The sequence below is a fragment of the Pocillopora damicornis genome, chromosome 2 (assembly GCF_964200805.1).
Source record: "Pocillopora damicornis chromosome 2, jaPocDami1.2, whole genome shotgun sequence".
NCBI lineage: Eukaryota > Metazoa > Cnidaria > Anthozoa > Scleractinia > Pocilloporidae > Pocillopora > Pocillopora damicornis.
The window spans coordinates 25,374,386-25,391,039 of record NC_142671.1 but is presented as its reverse complement, the minus strand read 5'-3'; the positions used below and the strand labels follow the sequence as shown (position 1 = coordinate 25,391,039).

The window sequence follows — 16,654 nt, the reverse complement described above, 5'->3', positions numbered from 1 at the left end:
CATCAGTCGCTCTGTCGCTCTAACTCTTATTTAAACAGTTCAATTCATCTTCATTACCACAAAAAAATTTCCATGAGCCGTTTTCTCTTCTTTGACAACTATTTATTTGTACTGAGGTGCATTCCCATAAATTACGAACTTGACAGAAAGTCCAATCATTGTTTTGTCATGTCACGGGTTAGAATTTGAGTGGATTCATCGTTTGAGAGGGAAAATGGGCAGAGGTGAGGTTAGACGCTACTTAGCTATTTTTATACAGTGACAAGTACAAAAGCAAAAACCATGGTATGACAACACTCTGGAATTGAGCTAACACTATATTGTTTAGTCGTGACTGAAAGATAGAAACTGAAATTCCCCATCAATCTGATGAGTGCAACCAGATAAAAAATTAATGCAGTTCACAATGATTAAATGGTAAAAAAAAATGATGATCTGGAGAATAATAACATACTTAAGTTTGTTATCGGGATTTATATTGCTAAATATGCGGCTTTAATCAAGGTTGGTGATTCTCCAGGAATTATAGCTTAGCCAACCAATGATGAACATGCATACTTTCAACATTTCTTGTTCCACCAGTAGGCGGGACGAGTTTTGCTATTATTGTTGCTTAAGAAACTAGAAAACGGCACCGAAACAGGTAGGAATTGGCAAGTAGAGTTGCAATCCTAGAATTTAGTTTGCTTTTATCGTGATGATGTAATTAAATCTTATCCTGAGTTTAGTTAAAATCAGAAGTAAAAAATATTAATGGTGAGTGATTCATGCAGATCTTTTCATGGCTCGGTGTTTTTCTTTTTATAAAGATTTAGTCTTCCTGTTATTTGTTATTCAGAAAAATATATTTCATTAAAGCCTGCATTACGTGCCAGATGGTGCGCTAGTGTTTGTCGACAGAATTACGCGCGCTAAGGCTCTTTTAGGCCAATTATAACAAACCAGTTCTTCTCTAGATATGTTGTCAAAAGCGAAAAAAAACATCATAATTGCTTTATTTTCAAATTTCTCAAAAAAAATCAGTACCGAGGTCAGCGAGCAAACGCGAGAGCGGATGGTTACTCAGACTGCAAATAGGCTACCTCAGTACTGATCAGACAGCTTTAACTCCTCAGCTCTTCTGAACAAGTGCTATCGACTCCAGACCACACAGGCGATGAAGTCAGTCGATGCTGAATTAGTTAGTATACACGGCAAGCGATTAAATTTGCACAAAAGTTAACTTTGCCTGCACGTTGCTAACTTTTCCTTCACCAGGTTTTAAGAATATTCTGTATTCTGAGTTAAATTGGTGAAACTTTTATTTATTTGTCCTCAGTTACTCACTTATCGGTACAGTACCAGCTTCTTATGCCCACTCACAAATACTAACAAACGAAACGGAGAGCTCAGGGCCTCCTTTAATAACTTATGAAGCGCGCACACCTGTTTGCTTTCCTAACACAAATAAAGAAATGTAATCTCTCATTTTGGTAATATCTTTCCTCCTTCGTGGACAAAATTAATCATTCTTAATGAGACAGGGTGTCACAATCATTTTTTATACATCTGGCTTTTCTGAAAGCTTTATCACTAGTGTTCTGTTAGATGTGTTTGTAATAATAAACGTGGGAATTGTCTAAAGCAAAAACCTTTTAACTTGTTGCACTATCTATTGTGTTCAATGGCTGAATTCATTATTCTGCATATGATAAGAAATTGTCCGTTTTGCAAGATGTTTAACAATACCTTATATGCCACAAACATAGCTTAAATACAAAACAATTAAAACAATAATTTGCAGAGTCCTGTCCGGTGAAAGAGTTAAATCTAATACAAAGAGTTTCCAAACCATATGAATCTTTTTAGAACTGTCAACATAAATGTTCCTCAATAAAAACAATGAAACAAAACAATGTTTGATATCTAAACGTCGGATCACAACTGCAGTGAGCTTGGTTCATTATATTCATGATTCCATCCAGCGAATTTAGTTCATGGCGGTGTGGGTTGATGTTCGTTTACAGCCATTCTTGTGAGTAAAACAAGCCGGGTGGGTGCGTGTCGATGTGTTTAATTAACTGCAAAATTAGCTTTTCTTTGAACTGATGGTCCATACTTGGCAGGTTGCAAAGTCACCTCGTACATAATAGCCTTAGAAGCTTCCAGCAGCGTCAAGTCCAAGCTATTTGAAATAATTACCTTCATCGGTAGTTGATAAGTTCTCAACTTCTGTTGATGACATTTGTCTCTACAAGTACAGTTTGTGCGAAGAGACTAGCAGTTCAATAGCCCGGCGATTGGGGAATCCAGCGAGGTGAGGAAAAAAGATATTACATTAGAAATGAAATCCCAGGCAATAGTAAAATTAATAACGTCTTCGACTGATTATAACTTTGACAACAAATTGAAGTGAGCCGATCATGTACCATCAGCTTAGATTATTTAGGATAACGCACTCTCCTTTCACCTTCTGACTACAGATGGCGTGTCAGACCCTGGTGCATTACACGTATTACGTGCGTCAATAGAAGGGTTCCAAACCGTCTGATTAAACTGAGGTTTCTTTCGACAAATGTTTTAGTTTCAAGAGCCATCGCGAAGTTACTGAGACAATCCCATAACCGATATTCGTATGTTATATTGACAAGATAATTTTCGCTTTGTTATTTTAGTCACTCCTAGTACAATTTAGCAGAACCTTATCGAAATCGGCAGATGCGGTTATTACCAGCCGCATTCGACTAGTATGCTTTCTGCAGCTTATTTAACTTTTTTTCGTTGTTGTTGTTCCTTAAAGATCAAATTTGTACCCACCTTGAACCAGTTAAAAACTTTTGAGCTTTGACCGACCTTAAAAAGAAAAAATAATTACCATGACAAGAGTAGTAAAGGTTTTTTTGTATGCACTATGTAAAAATGTGATAAGCTAAGCTAATCAGCCGAAACACAAACAAGTCAACTTCAGAAACTATTCAACTCAGCTGTCACGCTATAGGAGCCGTTGGGTTTAATTTTCCGAACCTTTTAAGAGTAAGAGCTCATGGTACTATTTTTATTGTAATAAGTTACGATTCAATGTTTACTTTCTTCATTTAAGAATACGAAATTGCTGAATGAATGTTTGATTACCTACTAAGGTGTTTTCTTTTGGGCTGTAAAACGTTTATATGAAATGTTCAATGTTTTCTTTTCATGGGCGGGAAATGTGGACTTCGCTTGTTTTCTGTTCAATTTTCGATCCGGTAATGCTTTTCCTCAAAGTCCTAGAGACAATTGTTAGGTACTCCTACATTTAAATTCGCTCTTTTTTTTTTTTTTTTTCTTTTAATGACGATTCGAAATTTTTAGTTTACTTCATCAAATATGGAAAACTTGATGGTTTGTTTTTGGTGTGGATTACTATTTTATTAACTTCAATCATTTTTTTGTTCGCAATTTTTCTTAAAATGGTGAATAACCTGGAACATGAGTAAAGTATTTCGTTAGGTCTGATGGAATGCCTTAAAGTTCCTGTCTATATAAGAGACTCTGAACGTCTGTGAGGAAGTAAGTTTAGGTCATGCTGTCAACATTATTCCTGCCTAAACCAAGAGATACCCTTCTAAGGGGGGTATCCTTCACTTAGTGGTTATGCACAGGCGAGAAAGAATTTCTGTCTAAAGACTCAATATTCAAGACCCATCAGCCTCAATTGTAGCCTGCGGCTGATGAATGGAAAAAAAACTTTGTTGACTCTGCAGATTATGCCTTACCCAAAATTTATCCTTCCACGTGAAGGAGGCATGTAGCATGTTTTGAAGTCTTTTTTACAAATTTTAAATGATTTGAATTCGGTTGAATGACACCCGAATAGCGATGAAATCACTCAAAGAAATTAATAGTTCTTTTACAAAACCTGGGTATCAAGCGAATATGATTTCAAACGAATTTTAGAAAATGTCTTTATTGTCCAGTGGGTGGTTTGCTTTAGTTTTAAATGGTCCAAAATGAATACATATTCAAACAAAAGGTTATTTAAATGCTTTCTTGTCGCGGTTGAAGAAGCCTGTTATGAAGTTGAGAGTGGAATCTGATATGGATTTGACCATATTTTTCCCCAAATGAATTTCTTGGCAAAGCTTAAGCGACCTTAGGCTCAGAGCAGGTGGGGAGGATAAAGGGTGGAGCTGACATTTGAAAAGTGTGGAGCGTCCTATCTCGTGCACACATAAAGCAGAGTTTCAATGAGATCATCTCCTCAGTAGAGAAAGAAGAAAGACGTTGAGATTCGATTTTCACATTAGCCTATATTAGAGTCTCCAGAAGTGACACGAGTTAACTTCAAGTCCGCGTGCATAATTTGTGCTTCTGCTTCTTCACAAAAAAAAAAGTCTTCAGACACCAAGCCTTTTCACTATTGAAACCAATTACACATTATGGGACAATTAAGAAAATAAAGGTGAGAAGTTGGATTAAACATTAGAATAAAAGCTCCCATAAGCTGGCGGCACCACCAATAAAAGGAAAAACTGCAGTAGCTCTGAAACATTTGTTTAGAACTTAAAAAATCATTGTTTCCCAAAATGTTTAACAAACCTAACATTCTATTCAAGTCATCTGGAATTGTCTATGATGCAAAGCACAAAGCACTTTCGGTTTACTTAGAGCACGTGTATGCTTTTTGAAAATTTCTTTTGATTTTCGTATGTCGTTTTTATACATTAGCAGTCTGTAATTAGGTGCTTTGAATGGTCTACAACATTTTTTTACATACTCAACGAGTTATGGTAAATCAATTTGGAAATATTTTACCGTGCCAACCAACTCCTGGTAACGGATATAAGATATCGAGTCTAAATCTTACGACAATTATCTTATTTGTTTTGTTTTGACAGTGCCCTAGCCCAGTAGTCGACTCCCAGCACCACAACGGGCGTTACTGAGAACAAGCGAAAGTCAGGTTTGTTTGTTATTTCCTGCATACTTATTGACAAACTTTTAGTTCGCAATAATAAAAGAACAATTGCGAGTAAAAGAAAAACTTTTACTTAAAAATCTTGCATAAAATGAAAGAGACCTCTGAAGCTAAAGTCAAAGTTGAGAAATAATGGGTGCATATACTTTGTGTTGCTAAAAGTTAAGTTTCATATTTTAATGAATCGATTCAAATTTCACTAGGGGAGTCTTGTCATAAGTCAGCAATAGAAACACAGCATGTGTTAACATCAGCGTTGGTTGATTAAAAAACTACGAGAGAACTTAAGCCGTTGCAATGTTTCGTGCTTAAAAAACAAAAAAACACTAGTTTTTGCTCAAGGTCGAACTGATTTCCCAATTGAGTAATGCTGATTTGTTTCATTGTAGCCAGCTCCGTGGGGCCATAGTTACTCGATAAAATATGATCGGCTTCCTTGTTTTAAAAGTTTTGCTTATCAGTAAAGTTGTCAAAACACTTTGGATTTTTTTATACATAACAAATTTGAACTCACCGTAGCACAATTTTGCTCGTCATATTTTCAAATCGACCGCTAATTGTTCGACATTCAATCATCCCATAGCAACGGTAGCGTCAGTCAACAATGACGCAATCCAATGACAGCAACGAGGGTCCTGATCCAGCACTCTACCATCTCTTGTACCGAACTCCAGATCTACCAACCCTTTTAGACAAATGGGGCTCCTTTCTAAAGAGATTTGCTGGGTCTATTTCAATGCTTATCATCCCAATCTACACTTTCGTTAAGTATTTGCGAGTCGATTTAAATCAAACTTTACTACCGCAAATTGCACAGCAGAAACCGAAGAAATTCATCGAGTACAAGCCGCATTTAGTCCCTTACTGTCTCAGATTAGTGTCACATTCAACATGTCCAGTTTTTTGTTGGGAAGGTAAAAAGATTTATACGCGTTATACCCCAAACAAACCACAAACTCTAACCACTTCAAAAACTCTTTTGAATTTACATAATTACATTGAATTAAGTTCCCATTTGAAACTGAACATGGAAAAATCCGCATGATTGATTGTTGATGGACGAAAGTGGATTATATTCTCCGTTAGATCATTAATTCTGACTGATTATCATAACAGTTATTTAGCTGGTTTGTCGGCCCCATTGGCAACCCATAGCGTTGTTCACATCCGTTTGGTGACTATTGATCTAGATTAGTTCGCTGAATTTTTCTAGGGGCCATAAAACCATGTTAAAAAATATGAGCATTTCTAACTGCTGTCGTTTGTCGGGAGGGTCATCGTTAGTATCAGTCACTCTGAAGTCTTTTATTTTTTCCTCTCAAGTATGTTAAGGAAATCTCCCCGTAGTCAAGAGGAAATGGACAGTTACCCTTCCAGAACTGCGACAGGGGGAAAATATGAATTGAAATATGGATTTACGGCAAATCTGCTGGCGGAAACCTCGATGGCAAATGTGAACGGAACGGAATGCAATAACGAGATGAAAATACCGAAAATTTCCTCCATCAGTCATGACAGATATTTCAGTCAAGGAAAACAGTCACACGTTGATAGAAGTAGTGGAAATTCAAGAGTTCCTTCAGAAGGCTACCGGCAATTGGCCACTGAAATAGAGAAGAGAACTCATAATAAAGAGCAAAATGGCGCTTCTAGAGACGAAGATTCTCCTCTACAGATCCAGATCACCTCTACTTTCTCACTCAATCCAAACATGTCGTCTAACTCCAGTCAAGGCAATTACTCCCAATCCACTCAAAGTCCATCTTGTTTCTCTCACTACTCGACTCGTCCCATTTTGGGTCAGCGGCACACAACAACGGAAACTAAGACACCGATACTAGCTCATCTCCAAAAAGATTCCCTTGCGATTACATTTAGTTATTTTGGAAAAGACTCAGTTGATTCAACGGTGCCCGATGACAAACTCAACCACGCATATGAAATATACACAACAACTGAGCCAAGTAGAATGACTGACGGAGAAGTATTAAAGGAAGTTTGGAACAAAACTCACTTTGCAGACGAGGATGATAAGCATCTTTTGAAGGATCGTTCCTCTTCAGCGCCTCCGATTCATCGCCACATTTTTAACGCGGATGTTAGGTCATACCCATCAATACCTCTGGAGTGCTACAGATATGCACATAATACAAGGCAAAATAAATGTGAGGGAAAGAGAGGGGCACGTGAAAAACATCTAGAACAGTGCTTTTGCATCTGGGATTATCCGAAAGGTCAGTTCTTACTGAAAGGAGGCAGCGAAAACAAAATGCTTCCAGTAGGAACGAATAATCAGCAAGACAATTCTTGGTCTAATTCACTGCCTATCACAATAGCTGAAGAAACAGGAACTCAAGATGAATCGGTTGCTATGGATCTGAAAACCAATGAAACACAATTGTCGCCGTGCTTCGCCACCGGTGAACATGATTTGCTAGTAGTAACGGATACCAATGACAACGACGATAAAACATGGCTTAACGATGCACAAAGACCAATTGGGGTATTAACTGGAGAACAATTGTTACCTTGGAGACATCAAACCCTGTCCGTAGAATCTTTCCATAAATTAGATACAACAAAAAAGGAGAGACTACAACAAGATGATGCACAAAGTGGCTACCCGTGGGTATTCACATATGAAAATGGTTCCTTCGAGGTAAGTTGTGGAGCAAGACAAGGTTTGAAGAGAAATCCCCGCAATTCACGGAGATCCAAACGGAAATATGGAAAGGCACGGTTTTACATCACGCCAGCACCTGAACCATTCCAGAACCTGGAGATGCAGCTGGCTTTGGAAAATGACAAGGAACCGGTGGTTAAGATACCAAACTACTTCTTTGATGTCACCCAAGAGAAAAGAGCATATCATAATCCGAAACTCGAGCTTGTAAATCCCTTAAGAGAAAACATTTTTTCAGTCCCTCAGGATTTGAATGTTCAGCCATCCCAACAGAGTTGTCTACCCTTTCAAAAACTTCCAAGCAAACCAACAAAACCAGCACTCAGTGAGGTCAAATGCAACAAAGAATACAGGGAGGTGACAACTTTGGAGAATTCTGCGCCATGCAAAATAAACAATAAGGGAACAAGAACCCTAGATGTATACAAACATTTCACAAAAGGCCAAGGTGCTCTGATTCTAAATAAAAACCCATCTTCGGTCAGAAGCTTTCAATTTTGTTCATTCAAAGACGAAAGACCAAAGTCTGCCTTCGTGAACCAAAGCTCTTTAACCAGCGTTTCATGTCCGCCACCAACCTTAATGAGTAACTGTCCAGGGCTTACCAGCCGAAATCAATACCAACCAACATATCCTATTCTGAAACTACCCCAAGAGAGACCGAGCAGAACAATCGAGGGTGTAAGCATTTCTTATGGGGCTGAAAACTCTTTGAAATCAATGGTAGCTGTTAGGTCTCCTTTTCAACGATCAAGAGAGTTCTTCCAATTTCATGATATGATCGCAAAACGTGTAAGTAGCGCCACGTGTGAAAGAAAGGACAGATTGGAGTCCACAGAATGTGGATTTCCTTCTAGTAGTTCGCAAAACCAACAAACAACGAACCAACCAAAAAGTAGTTCGTCGAAAAAAATGGACATTTTACCGCAACTGGGGAGTTCCAAAGCAAATGATTTCACAGGAGAAAAGGAAGGCCTATCACGTTCAGAAACTTGGAAAGGAATCTTGCATCATGATGTGAACTCCACTTACACACAGACATCTGCCGCTGGAAATCCAACAAAAGAGGTGCCAATTGGGGAACGAAAATATCAATGCGAGGTGTGTGGACGGGCGTTCAGTCGAAGTAACACTTTAATCACCCACAAGCGCATTCACACTGGTGATAGGCCTTTTCCTTGTGATTTGTGTGGTAGGGCATTCCGTCAACTTGGAAACCTAACTCGTCATAAACTGACTCACGCTTCTATCAAACCTCACGCCTGTCCACAGTGCAACAAGTGTTTCAGCCGCACATCCAACTTAAACACCCATATGCGAACACACACAAATTACAAACCATTTTCGTGCGATTTTTGCGGAAAGGGATTCCATCAGAAAGTCGACATGAAAATACATCGCTACACTCACACTGGTGAGAAGCCACACAGGTGTAGCAAGTGCGGCCGCGGCTTCAAACAGCTCACTCACCTGAAGTACCACATGAGAACTCATTCCGCTGTTCGAATGTACAAATGCGAATACTGCGGCAAAGGCTTCAATCAGAAAGGAAACCTCCAGGCACATATCTATGGACATACCGGAAACAGACCCTACAAATGCGACATTTGTGGAAAGGGATTTACTCTCACTTCTACACTTAACACTCACAAACGTACCCATGCGCCAACTAAGCCATTCAAATGTGAGTTTTGTGAAAAAGCTTTTTACCAAAAGAACGCATTAAAAACTCACTACATATCATCTCACCCATACACGGACGGAGTTTGCCTTCTTTGACATTTCATACACGAACGAAGTGTTCACGAGAAGATCTTTTTATGAGTCGAACTTCCCTTTCATTCTTCCTCTTCGAAAGACTGAAAGGCAGCTTTCTTGTTTGTATCCTGTAACATATTGCACGCTGGGTAGAGATAGAATATTGTACAAAAAGACAAAATAACGTCAATTGTCATTTTGATTCAAGAAAAAAAAACGACGAAACAAAACAAAACAAAAAGCGAACGAACGAAAGAACCACAAACAAGAAAGCAAACCACAAAACCCGAGGTAATTGCTATCGTGTAACAGTCAACTTGATTTCACTGATTTTATCTGAAAATGTCAATCAATTGTTAGAAATTAATACTCATAGTGAGTTCATTCAGTTATTCTTAATGCCAGTCAATAAACAAAACAAAATATGAAAAAGATGGACAAGAAATATAAAAAGAGAGAAAAAACGTTCTGTAAAAGTGAGTAAAACTTTATTGTAGTTGCGTCATATTGTTATTTCTTTGTACAGAGTAAGTCCATAATGCTTAGTATCACATTCTTATTAACAGGAGAAACAATCAAGTCTTCATAAATAAATTTGTAGTAGTTACGTTACTTAAATAAATTGCACTGGCAAACGAAGTGAAAAAGCCAACAATTTAGAAATTTAGAGTCTTAAACATTTAAGGGATTGGGAGTAGACCCAAAAATTATGTTCCATGAATATAAAGAAAGTACTCGTAGCCTCTTAAATGAGACAAAGCAAACGAGCACTATGTAAATAATTAAAATTTCAATTAGTGCCATGGAAACAACTATCTTACAAGATACTGCATGTTTTCGATTTCTTGTCTTTGTTTCTTACTTTTCCCTCACTAGTTGAATCTTTTGTTTGAGAAACCTTACGCTCTGGTGTTATTAGTTTATCGTTTTTCTCGGCAGCTAAGTCCTTGTTATCGTTATTTGCATCGCTGTTGTCTTCCTTTGAGTCCATCATTGCTAAAAAATAAAGAAAGAAAATTTGTAATCTATCTACAATACAATTCTAGTTACCTCCAGTAATAAAAGAGTATGCATAACTGAAGTAGCAGGAATGCTATTGACAACAAATAGCACAGTAATGCTTCGACCCGAAGAGTAACAGTGATCATACGGTGCAATGATTACATTGGGAGATGGAGGCTAAATCACTAGAACATTTTCACTTGTCTGAAAAACATCCATACTCTGTAAAAAGGGTCTGAGGTACACAGCTTGTGAGCCCTTGGCAACAGGTCCATTGACATATAGACACAAAAGATCCATCAGATCATAGGAGTGCGTGGCCAAAATAGAATGAACTCATTCTCTAACTATTTTGATTAATGGTTTAGTCACCAATCCTCCATACAACGAAGGTTGGCATTCTGATTAAAGGTTATTATCAACAAAGTAATATTCTCTATGATATTCCTTACGATTTTTTCGATAAAATGTGTTATTATCACGCCAATAAGAGACTGATCGGGGCTTCGCTTGGGTACAATTACACCTTCACACGTATTGAATATGAAACGATCTTTGCAGTAATGAACACTACTAAAAAATTCAGGACTGTGCAGGATTTGACCCCATGACCTCTGCGATACCAATGCAATGCTACCAACTGAGCTATGTGAAATGCGGATAAAAACGCGAATATGAACGCGATCTTCGCAGTAATGAACGCTACTTGAGCAGTAGTAAAAATAAGGCCTGAAAAAAATTCAGGACCGTGCAGATTTGAACCCATGACCTCTGCGATACCAATGCAATTCTCTACCAACTGAGCTAACAAGCCAACTGGGAGCTGGTTGTTATGTTGGTTCCATAAAAACCCGTTAAGTGATGAATAAATGACAGTGAATATATCAAAATCATATATGTGAAATGCGGATAAAAATGTGAATATGAACGCGATCTTCGCAGTAATGAACGCTACTTGAGCAGTAGTGAAAATAAGGCCTGAAAATAATTCAGGCCTGTGCAGGATTCGAACCCGTGACTTTTGTGATACCGGTGCAGTGCTCTACCAACTGAGCAAACAAGCCAACTGAGAGCTAGGCGTTATATTGGTTCCATATACACCCTTTAAGTGATGAATAAATGACTGTGAATATGTCAAAATCAACTTCTTCACTTCAAACTCGTGTGTGTTTGCTCGAGCATGAGGTATATTGCGCGCCACAAGACGCTTTTTCTGTCACGACATCCAGTGAAGAATTATGTGCAAATAGACGATGACGAAGTAGTGGGCAAACTAGACAGCTGCAGGATGGAGTAAGCAATCAAAAAAGCCAACATTTAGCCCCCGTCCTCCCCCCCCCCCCCGTCTATCGTCTACTAGCCAAGCACTCCAACAAATGACAATAGTATTGATAGGGTTCCAACCTTCCTGAGTGTTCTTATCCGCCAAGGCCAGCCAGTTGTTTTTGTTGTTAACACATCCATCATAAAGAGGTTTCAGACAAGGTTCCAAGTCATAAAATAACTGCGGGAAAAGAGCGCATTATAAAGCTAGGCCAGATGACATCACGACATTAAGTTAAGTTCAAGGCAGATCAACTTAACAGTTTACCCTTTACAAAAAAAACCAGTGAACCCTACCTGATACACCGGCATACAGATGAAGTCGATAAAACCAACTTGCATCTTTGGGAGCTCATCTTTCTTTTTCCTATCCATCATTGGCTATAACGACACCATAAATGCAGGTAAGTAATTTTATATGAAACTGTACAGAATGTGGTTCATATGATTGCTGAGAAAATAAATTTCATACCTAGTTCAGAACCTCAAAGGGCCACAGAAAACAATTTTATTTAACTTTAAAAATGATAAAATAGATCACTTGTCTGCGGAGAAAATACCTGATTCAAGAAATATTAAGTTCTTACTAAACGAGCGTGAGAGCCGTACTGAGGAATATTGACTTGAAGTCGAGGCAGTACGAGCGAGCGTAGAGAGGTCCGTCCAAAAAATACCGAGGGCCAATATTCCCTTGTGCGACTCGAGCAAACGAGGTTTGTGAGTAGTTCATTATACGGCACTCGGAAAAAACTTGCTTTGAATTTCCCGGCTTTCGCGAACGAAATACACGCCTCATGTCCGTCTCCGTGGAAAGGGTCCGACCAAATGAGAACCAATCAAAACGCTTTACCTCAGGACTACCTTGCCATACAATTTAATTGAATTGTACGACACTTCAAAGCATAATTTTGTGATGGTCATATAAAAACAGATCTACCGTTCACACCTGAAAGCATAATTTTGTGATGGTAATCTACAGACAGATTTACTGTTTACACCTCAAAGCATAATTTTGTGATGGTCATCTACAGACAGATCGACGGTTCACATCGTGAAGATCGCATCTTCCTTAAAAATTAATAGGTTACATGATACTTACAATAGGTTCAGAATTGAGTTGTAATCTCTCCAGGTCACCTTGTTCGAAAAACTCGCTTGCAACTAGCTCAGCTACCTGTTTAAAGATTTACGATTTTAAAAAGCCTTCACAAATTCTATTCAAAGGCGACCCATTTTAAAACCCAGAATTGTATTCGAATTCGAGGATCAGGTCAGCGGCTACTCTCGAACCATGTTTTGGTGTGGATCCCGCGCGAAAGAAAAGTCTCAAGCCAGCTCTAACAGTTATTTTTTCTCGAGAGCCCACGTATCACAGCAAGACTCGCGAAAAAAAGGCAGAGAGCAATGAAACTGTTGGTGAAATAACCAACACGCTTTTTCGATCCTATGCGACAAACATAAGTACGGTGTGAACCTCTGCCTTTGTCTCTCTCATTGAACACATCTTAGAAGGATAATTCAGACCTGCTGTTGGACGTTCCACGGCTTAGTGATGGCTGCCACATCACAAGCTGTCATCATCATTGCTCTTAAAATTTCAAGGTTGGATTGTGTAGTCCAGTCAGTTGAGTCTGAATGTACAATCTGCTCAAAATTGCCTCTCTTCCTGCAAGATATCCGACTTTAAATCAGTACTTGTGACATGCTCAGCAAACCGTTGTAGATTCCGACGAGTGAAAGAAACAGGGCTACACTAGAGTTCGTGGGTAAACCGAATTTCGAGATTTCATCTAACTCATGGCAACCAGTAATATCACAATAGATGTAACTCGACTTAGAACCAGAAATGGTGTAGCACGTTCCTGTGACAGTTCCCATGTCAAACAAAGCCATTAATTATTTTGTGTGATAACCATTGGCCGAACCAGGGATTCATTGCAGCTTTTACAGTGTCCGTCGAAGTAGATTGAGTTGTTTTGCAAATTGAGTACTATTCTTTATCTTTATGTTTATAACAAATCACCCAAAACAGATGGTCAGTTAACAACCAAAACAAATTAATTGTGAAGTATTCATCATGCTGCTCGACAGCATTTCATGTCCAGCCCTAAGATGATGAAAACGATGAAACAAACGTAGCTTAATAAAGTTTACTTACTGGAAATACAGCGCAAGGTCTGTGGACAAGATGGCGTGCTCCAAAATCTTGATTGTTGCTCGATAATCATCTGGTGACAACTCCTCGAATATATTGTTTCCCTTCAAAACGATTAAATAAACTACCTTAAAGCAGTGAAAAAGTGTGATCTAAAATGACGCATTGTTATGATAAACAATTATATCCTATCAAAGCGTCGGCCGGCAGTTGAACGGAAGTCGGCTGCCTTAAGGGTCACAGTAAACACATATTGGCTTAGGAGTTGACAATCCATCATAATGATGATAATAAGAATAATAACAATGACAACAATCATAATAATGATGATGATGATGCTGATGATGATGATGATAATAACCATTACAAATTCCTCAAATATTGACTTCACTGCAGTTAATCTCCATACTGCTGAATACCAGCTCTCACAAACCTTTTCAGCCACAGAAACAGTGCACTTACCTCTGAATTTAAGATCATAATGCAGTGATCAAAATGATGGTGTTCCATGGTGGAAGTGCCGTACAACTGGGCCAGTGGAGATTCTGTCCTATCATGGAAATGACATGATAACTTATAGAAAACAATCAACTCTCTCTAAACGGGCAATCTCGTAAGCAACCAGTATATAGGGGTTAAGTTTATAAAGAAACTGTGGTGCTGCATTGGTGGGAGAGTACAACAAGGTAATTTGGTTTTATCAACTGAGTTGATAACGTAAATAGGCCACCATGAATTTTCAAAGCTAACGTTTCGAGCGTTAGCCCTTAGTCAAAGCGAATGACGAAGAGCTGACGCTTGAAACGTCAGCTTGGAAACTCTTTACGGTGGCAAACTTATTTTATCAACAATAAACTAAGGCGTTACAAAAGAAGATAGAAATTAGAACCATTGCAAGTAAAGAAATTGAGTATGTAATTCTCGGACACATATGTAAACAGGCCCTTACACATGGAGTTGGGAACCCCAGGTAGGTGAGGTAACCCGCCTGTCCATATACTTTCTTATTTTTTCTTGATCATGTTCACATGATAAGACGGCTGACCCGTCTTGGCGGGTTGCCCGGTGACAATTTGCCATGTAGACGTCTCAAGGTGGGGTAACCCGCCTACTCGGGGTCACGTTCATGGCAAAAAGCTCCAAAGCGAAACACGTATGTTTTTAAACTTTTTACATTTCCCAGCCGTCTCATGGCAGAAATCACCAGAAACCACAAAGGACACACAAGGAGTATAAAATGTTCACATTCGGAATATTTAGCGTTGTAAATCGACCATGTTTCAAACTATTTCGTATAATGTATTAAGTCAATGGTTCCTCGCGTAACCTAACACCGCGTAACACAACGCGTGACGCTTTCATGAATAAATACATACGTGTCCAAGAATTAAACCCGCGAGTTGCAGAAGAGGTTGATTACTCGCAATTTCTCGTAGTTTTGAATTTCCCTTTTGTTTTTCAGTACACGTCTATGCTTGTATATTTTAACACGGATGTGATAGAAATTTATTGGAAAAACATTCCTTGAAATGGGAAGTCGTCGTGTGTTTTGAGCGAAAAGATCGTTAAGTGATCAAAACATCACCGGCCAGATTATGGTCACGTGCTTGGCAACGACTTGTAGAAACCGGTCATATTTCATTCTTACCATTTAGAAAGTCACGTTTGCATAGAAAAACAACAAAACGAAACGACCATTGCGAATAGTTCGAAATTGGCATAGCTGCCGAAACGTAAAAAAAAACCCTGAAACGAAAGAAATAGTGCCGTAAATTAACATTTTTTTTAGGTCATGGGTACATGTTTCCGTGGGAATTTCCACGTCAACAGCTTGCTCTGTCACTCACAAACTCTTGGTGATTCTCGCTGCTCCTCGTTATGTTTAGCGCATGGACGATTCGAAGTCCCTTCAAATTTGGTCTTTAAGTTGATCATAACACTAATCTGAAACATTCGAAGTCCATTTCAATTTAGTAAATGTCGAAACAGTCGTGTAAAGCAACAAACATCGCAACGATCGATGCAATCACAATGGCGCTTGGACTTCGGACTTCTTCGGAAGGATAGATCTCGAGTTCGGAGCCGACTAATTACGACTAATAACGAAGAGTCCACTCCAATTTGCATATCCCAAAATGCCCATATCAACTCGTTGCTACGCTATCGCGCATCACGAGTTAAAAACTCCAAGAACAATTAATGCTTTTCGTCTTTATTATTGCTTCAGACGTCTTTTCTGGTTTAATCAGCAAATACACAGTGTACTGTAATATACATTTAGAGTGCATTACCTGATTTAAAAAATGTTCCTACAAGAGCAACTTTGCATACTTGCATACATGAGACCAGAACCAAACAGATTGCAATTACAGTGCCTTAACCACTCCACCATGCTGTCTCTAGCGAAGTATATAGGTATGCTCCTTATTTTTGTATACTATTGTAAGGGTTTTCTTCCTTCCATGCTTTCACATACATCTCTGTTCACTTACTTTGTTTGAAATGCATTATTGGTACCACGATGATCAAGATCATGACAATAACATGCAATGACCAAAGCAAACACCTCCAAATCAGTGAAAAACCTTCTCATGTTACCGGTCTGTTGAACAAAAAATTAATAATAATAATTATGAAGTCATGCATGTTTTTATCAGCTTTGTTGATGAGGATAATCAAATTAGTTCTGAAAACTTTTAAATTGAAAGACCTCTAAGAAATTAAGCCAAATGCTCATTCTAATTCATGTCTCTATTCATTTCCATGGAAGCCTTAAATATCAGAAATAATTCTCACT

At 38.5% G+C, this 16,654-nt stretch overlaps 2 protein-coding genes and 1 long non-coding RNA gene across 4 annotated transcripts in view; 2 read left to right on the top strand and 1 right to left on the bottom strand.

Annotated features, from left to right (window-relative positions):
* Positions 1-1,918: 1,918 nt before the first annotated feature.
* On the top strand, positions 1,919-10,084 carry LOC113673677 (uncharacterized). The gene is made up of 4 exons (XM_089197549.1): positions 1,919-2,014; positions 2,106-2,296; positions 4,857-4,921; positions 6,260-10,084. The coding sequence occupies exon 4, from the start codon at positions 6,261-6,263 to the stop codon at positions 9,396-9,398; it is 3,138 nt and encodes a 1,045-aa protein (XP_089053675.1). The 5' UTR covers positions 1,919-2,014; positions 2,106-2,296; positions 4,857-4,921; position 6,260; the 3' UTR covers positions 9,399-10,084.
* LOC113673680 (cGMP-specific 3',5'-cyclic phosphodiesterase) overlaps positions 9,844-16,654 on the bottom strand; it is a 21,116-nt gene continuing 14,305 nt past the window's right edge. Inside the window, exons 15-22 of one of the 2 annotated variants that reach the window (XM_027190095.2) lie at positions 16,350-16,459; positions 14,320-14,407; positions 13,861-13,961; positions 13,227-13,368; positions 12,802-12,876; positions 12,000-12,083; positions 11,784-11,883; positions 9,844-10,373 (exon numbers count right to left, since the gene is read on the bottom strand). In XM_027190095.2, coding sequence (XP_027045896.2) covers positions 10,195-10,373; positions 11,784-11,883; positions 12,000-12,083; positions 12,802-12,876; positions 13,227-13,368; positions 13,861-13,961; positions 14,320-14,407; positions 16,350-16,459 — 879 coding nt within the window. In that variant the 3' untranslated portion in view covers positions 9,844-10,194. The remainder of the gene's footprint in view (positions 10,374-11,783; positions 11,884-11,999; positions 12,084-12,801; positions 12,877-13,226; positions 13,369-13,860; positions 13,962-14,319; positions 14,408-16,349; positions 16,460-16,654) is intronic. The other variant, XM_089197550.1, reaches the window with a different exon arrangement.
* LOC113673682 (uncharacterized) overlaps positions 15,591-16,654 on the top strand; it is a 6,319-nt gene continuing 5,255 nt past the window's right edge. Inside the window, exon 1 of the long non-coding RNA XR_003446443.2 lies at positions 15,591-16,272. This is a non-coding gene — a long non-coding RNA (uncharacterized LOC113673682). The remainder of the gene's footprint in view (positions 16,273-16,654) is intronic.

Bases quoted from the DNA above. Each gene is read 5' to 3' on its own strand.
- LOC113673677 (XM_089197549.1), top strand. From the start codon at position 6,261: ATGTTAAGGAAATCTCCCCGTAGTCAAGAGGAAATGGACAGTTACCCT.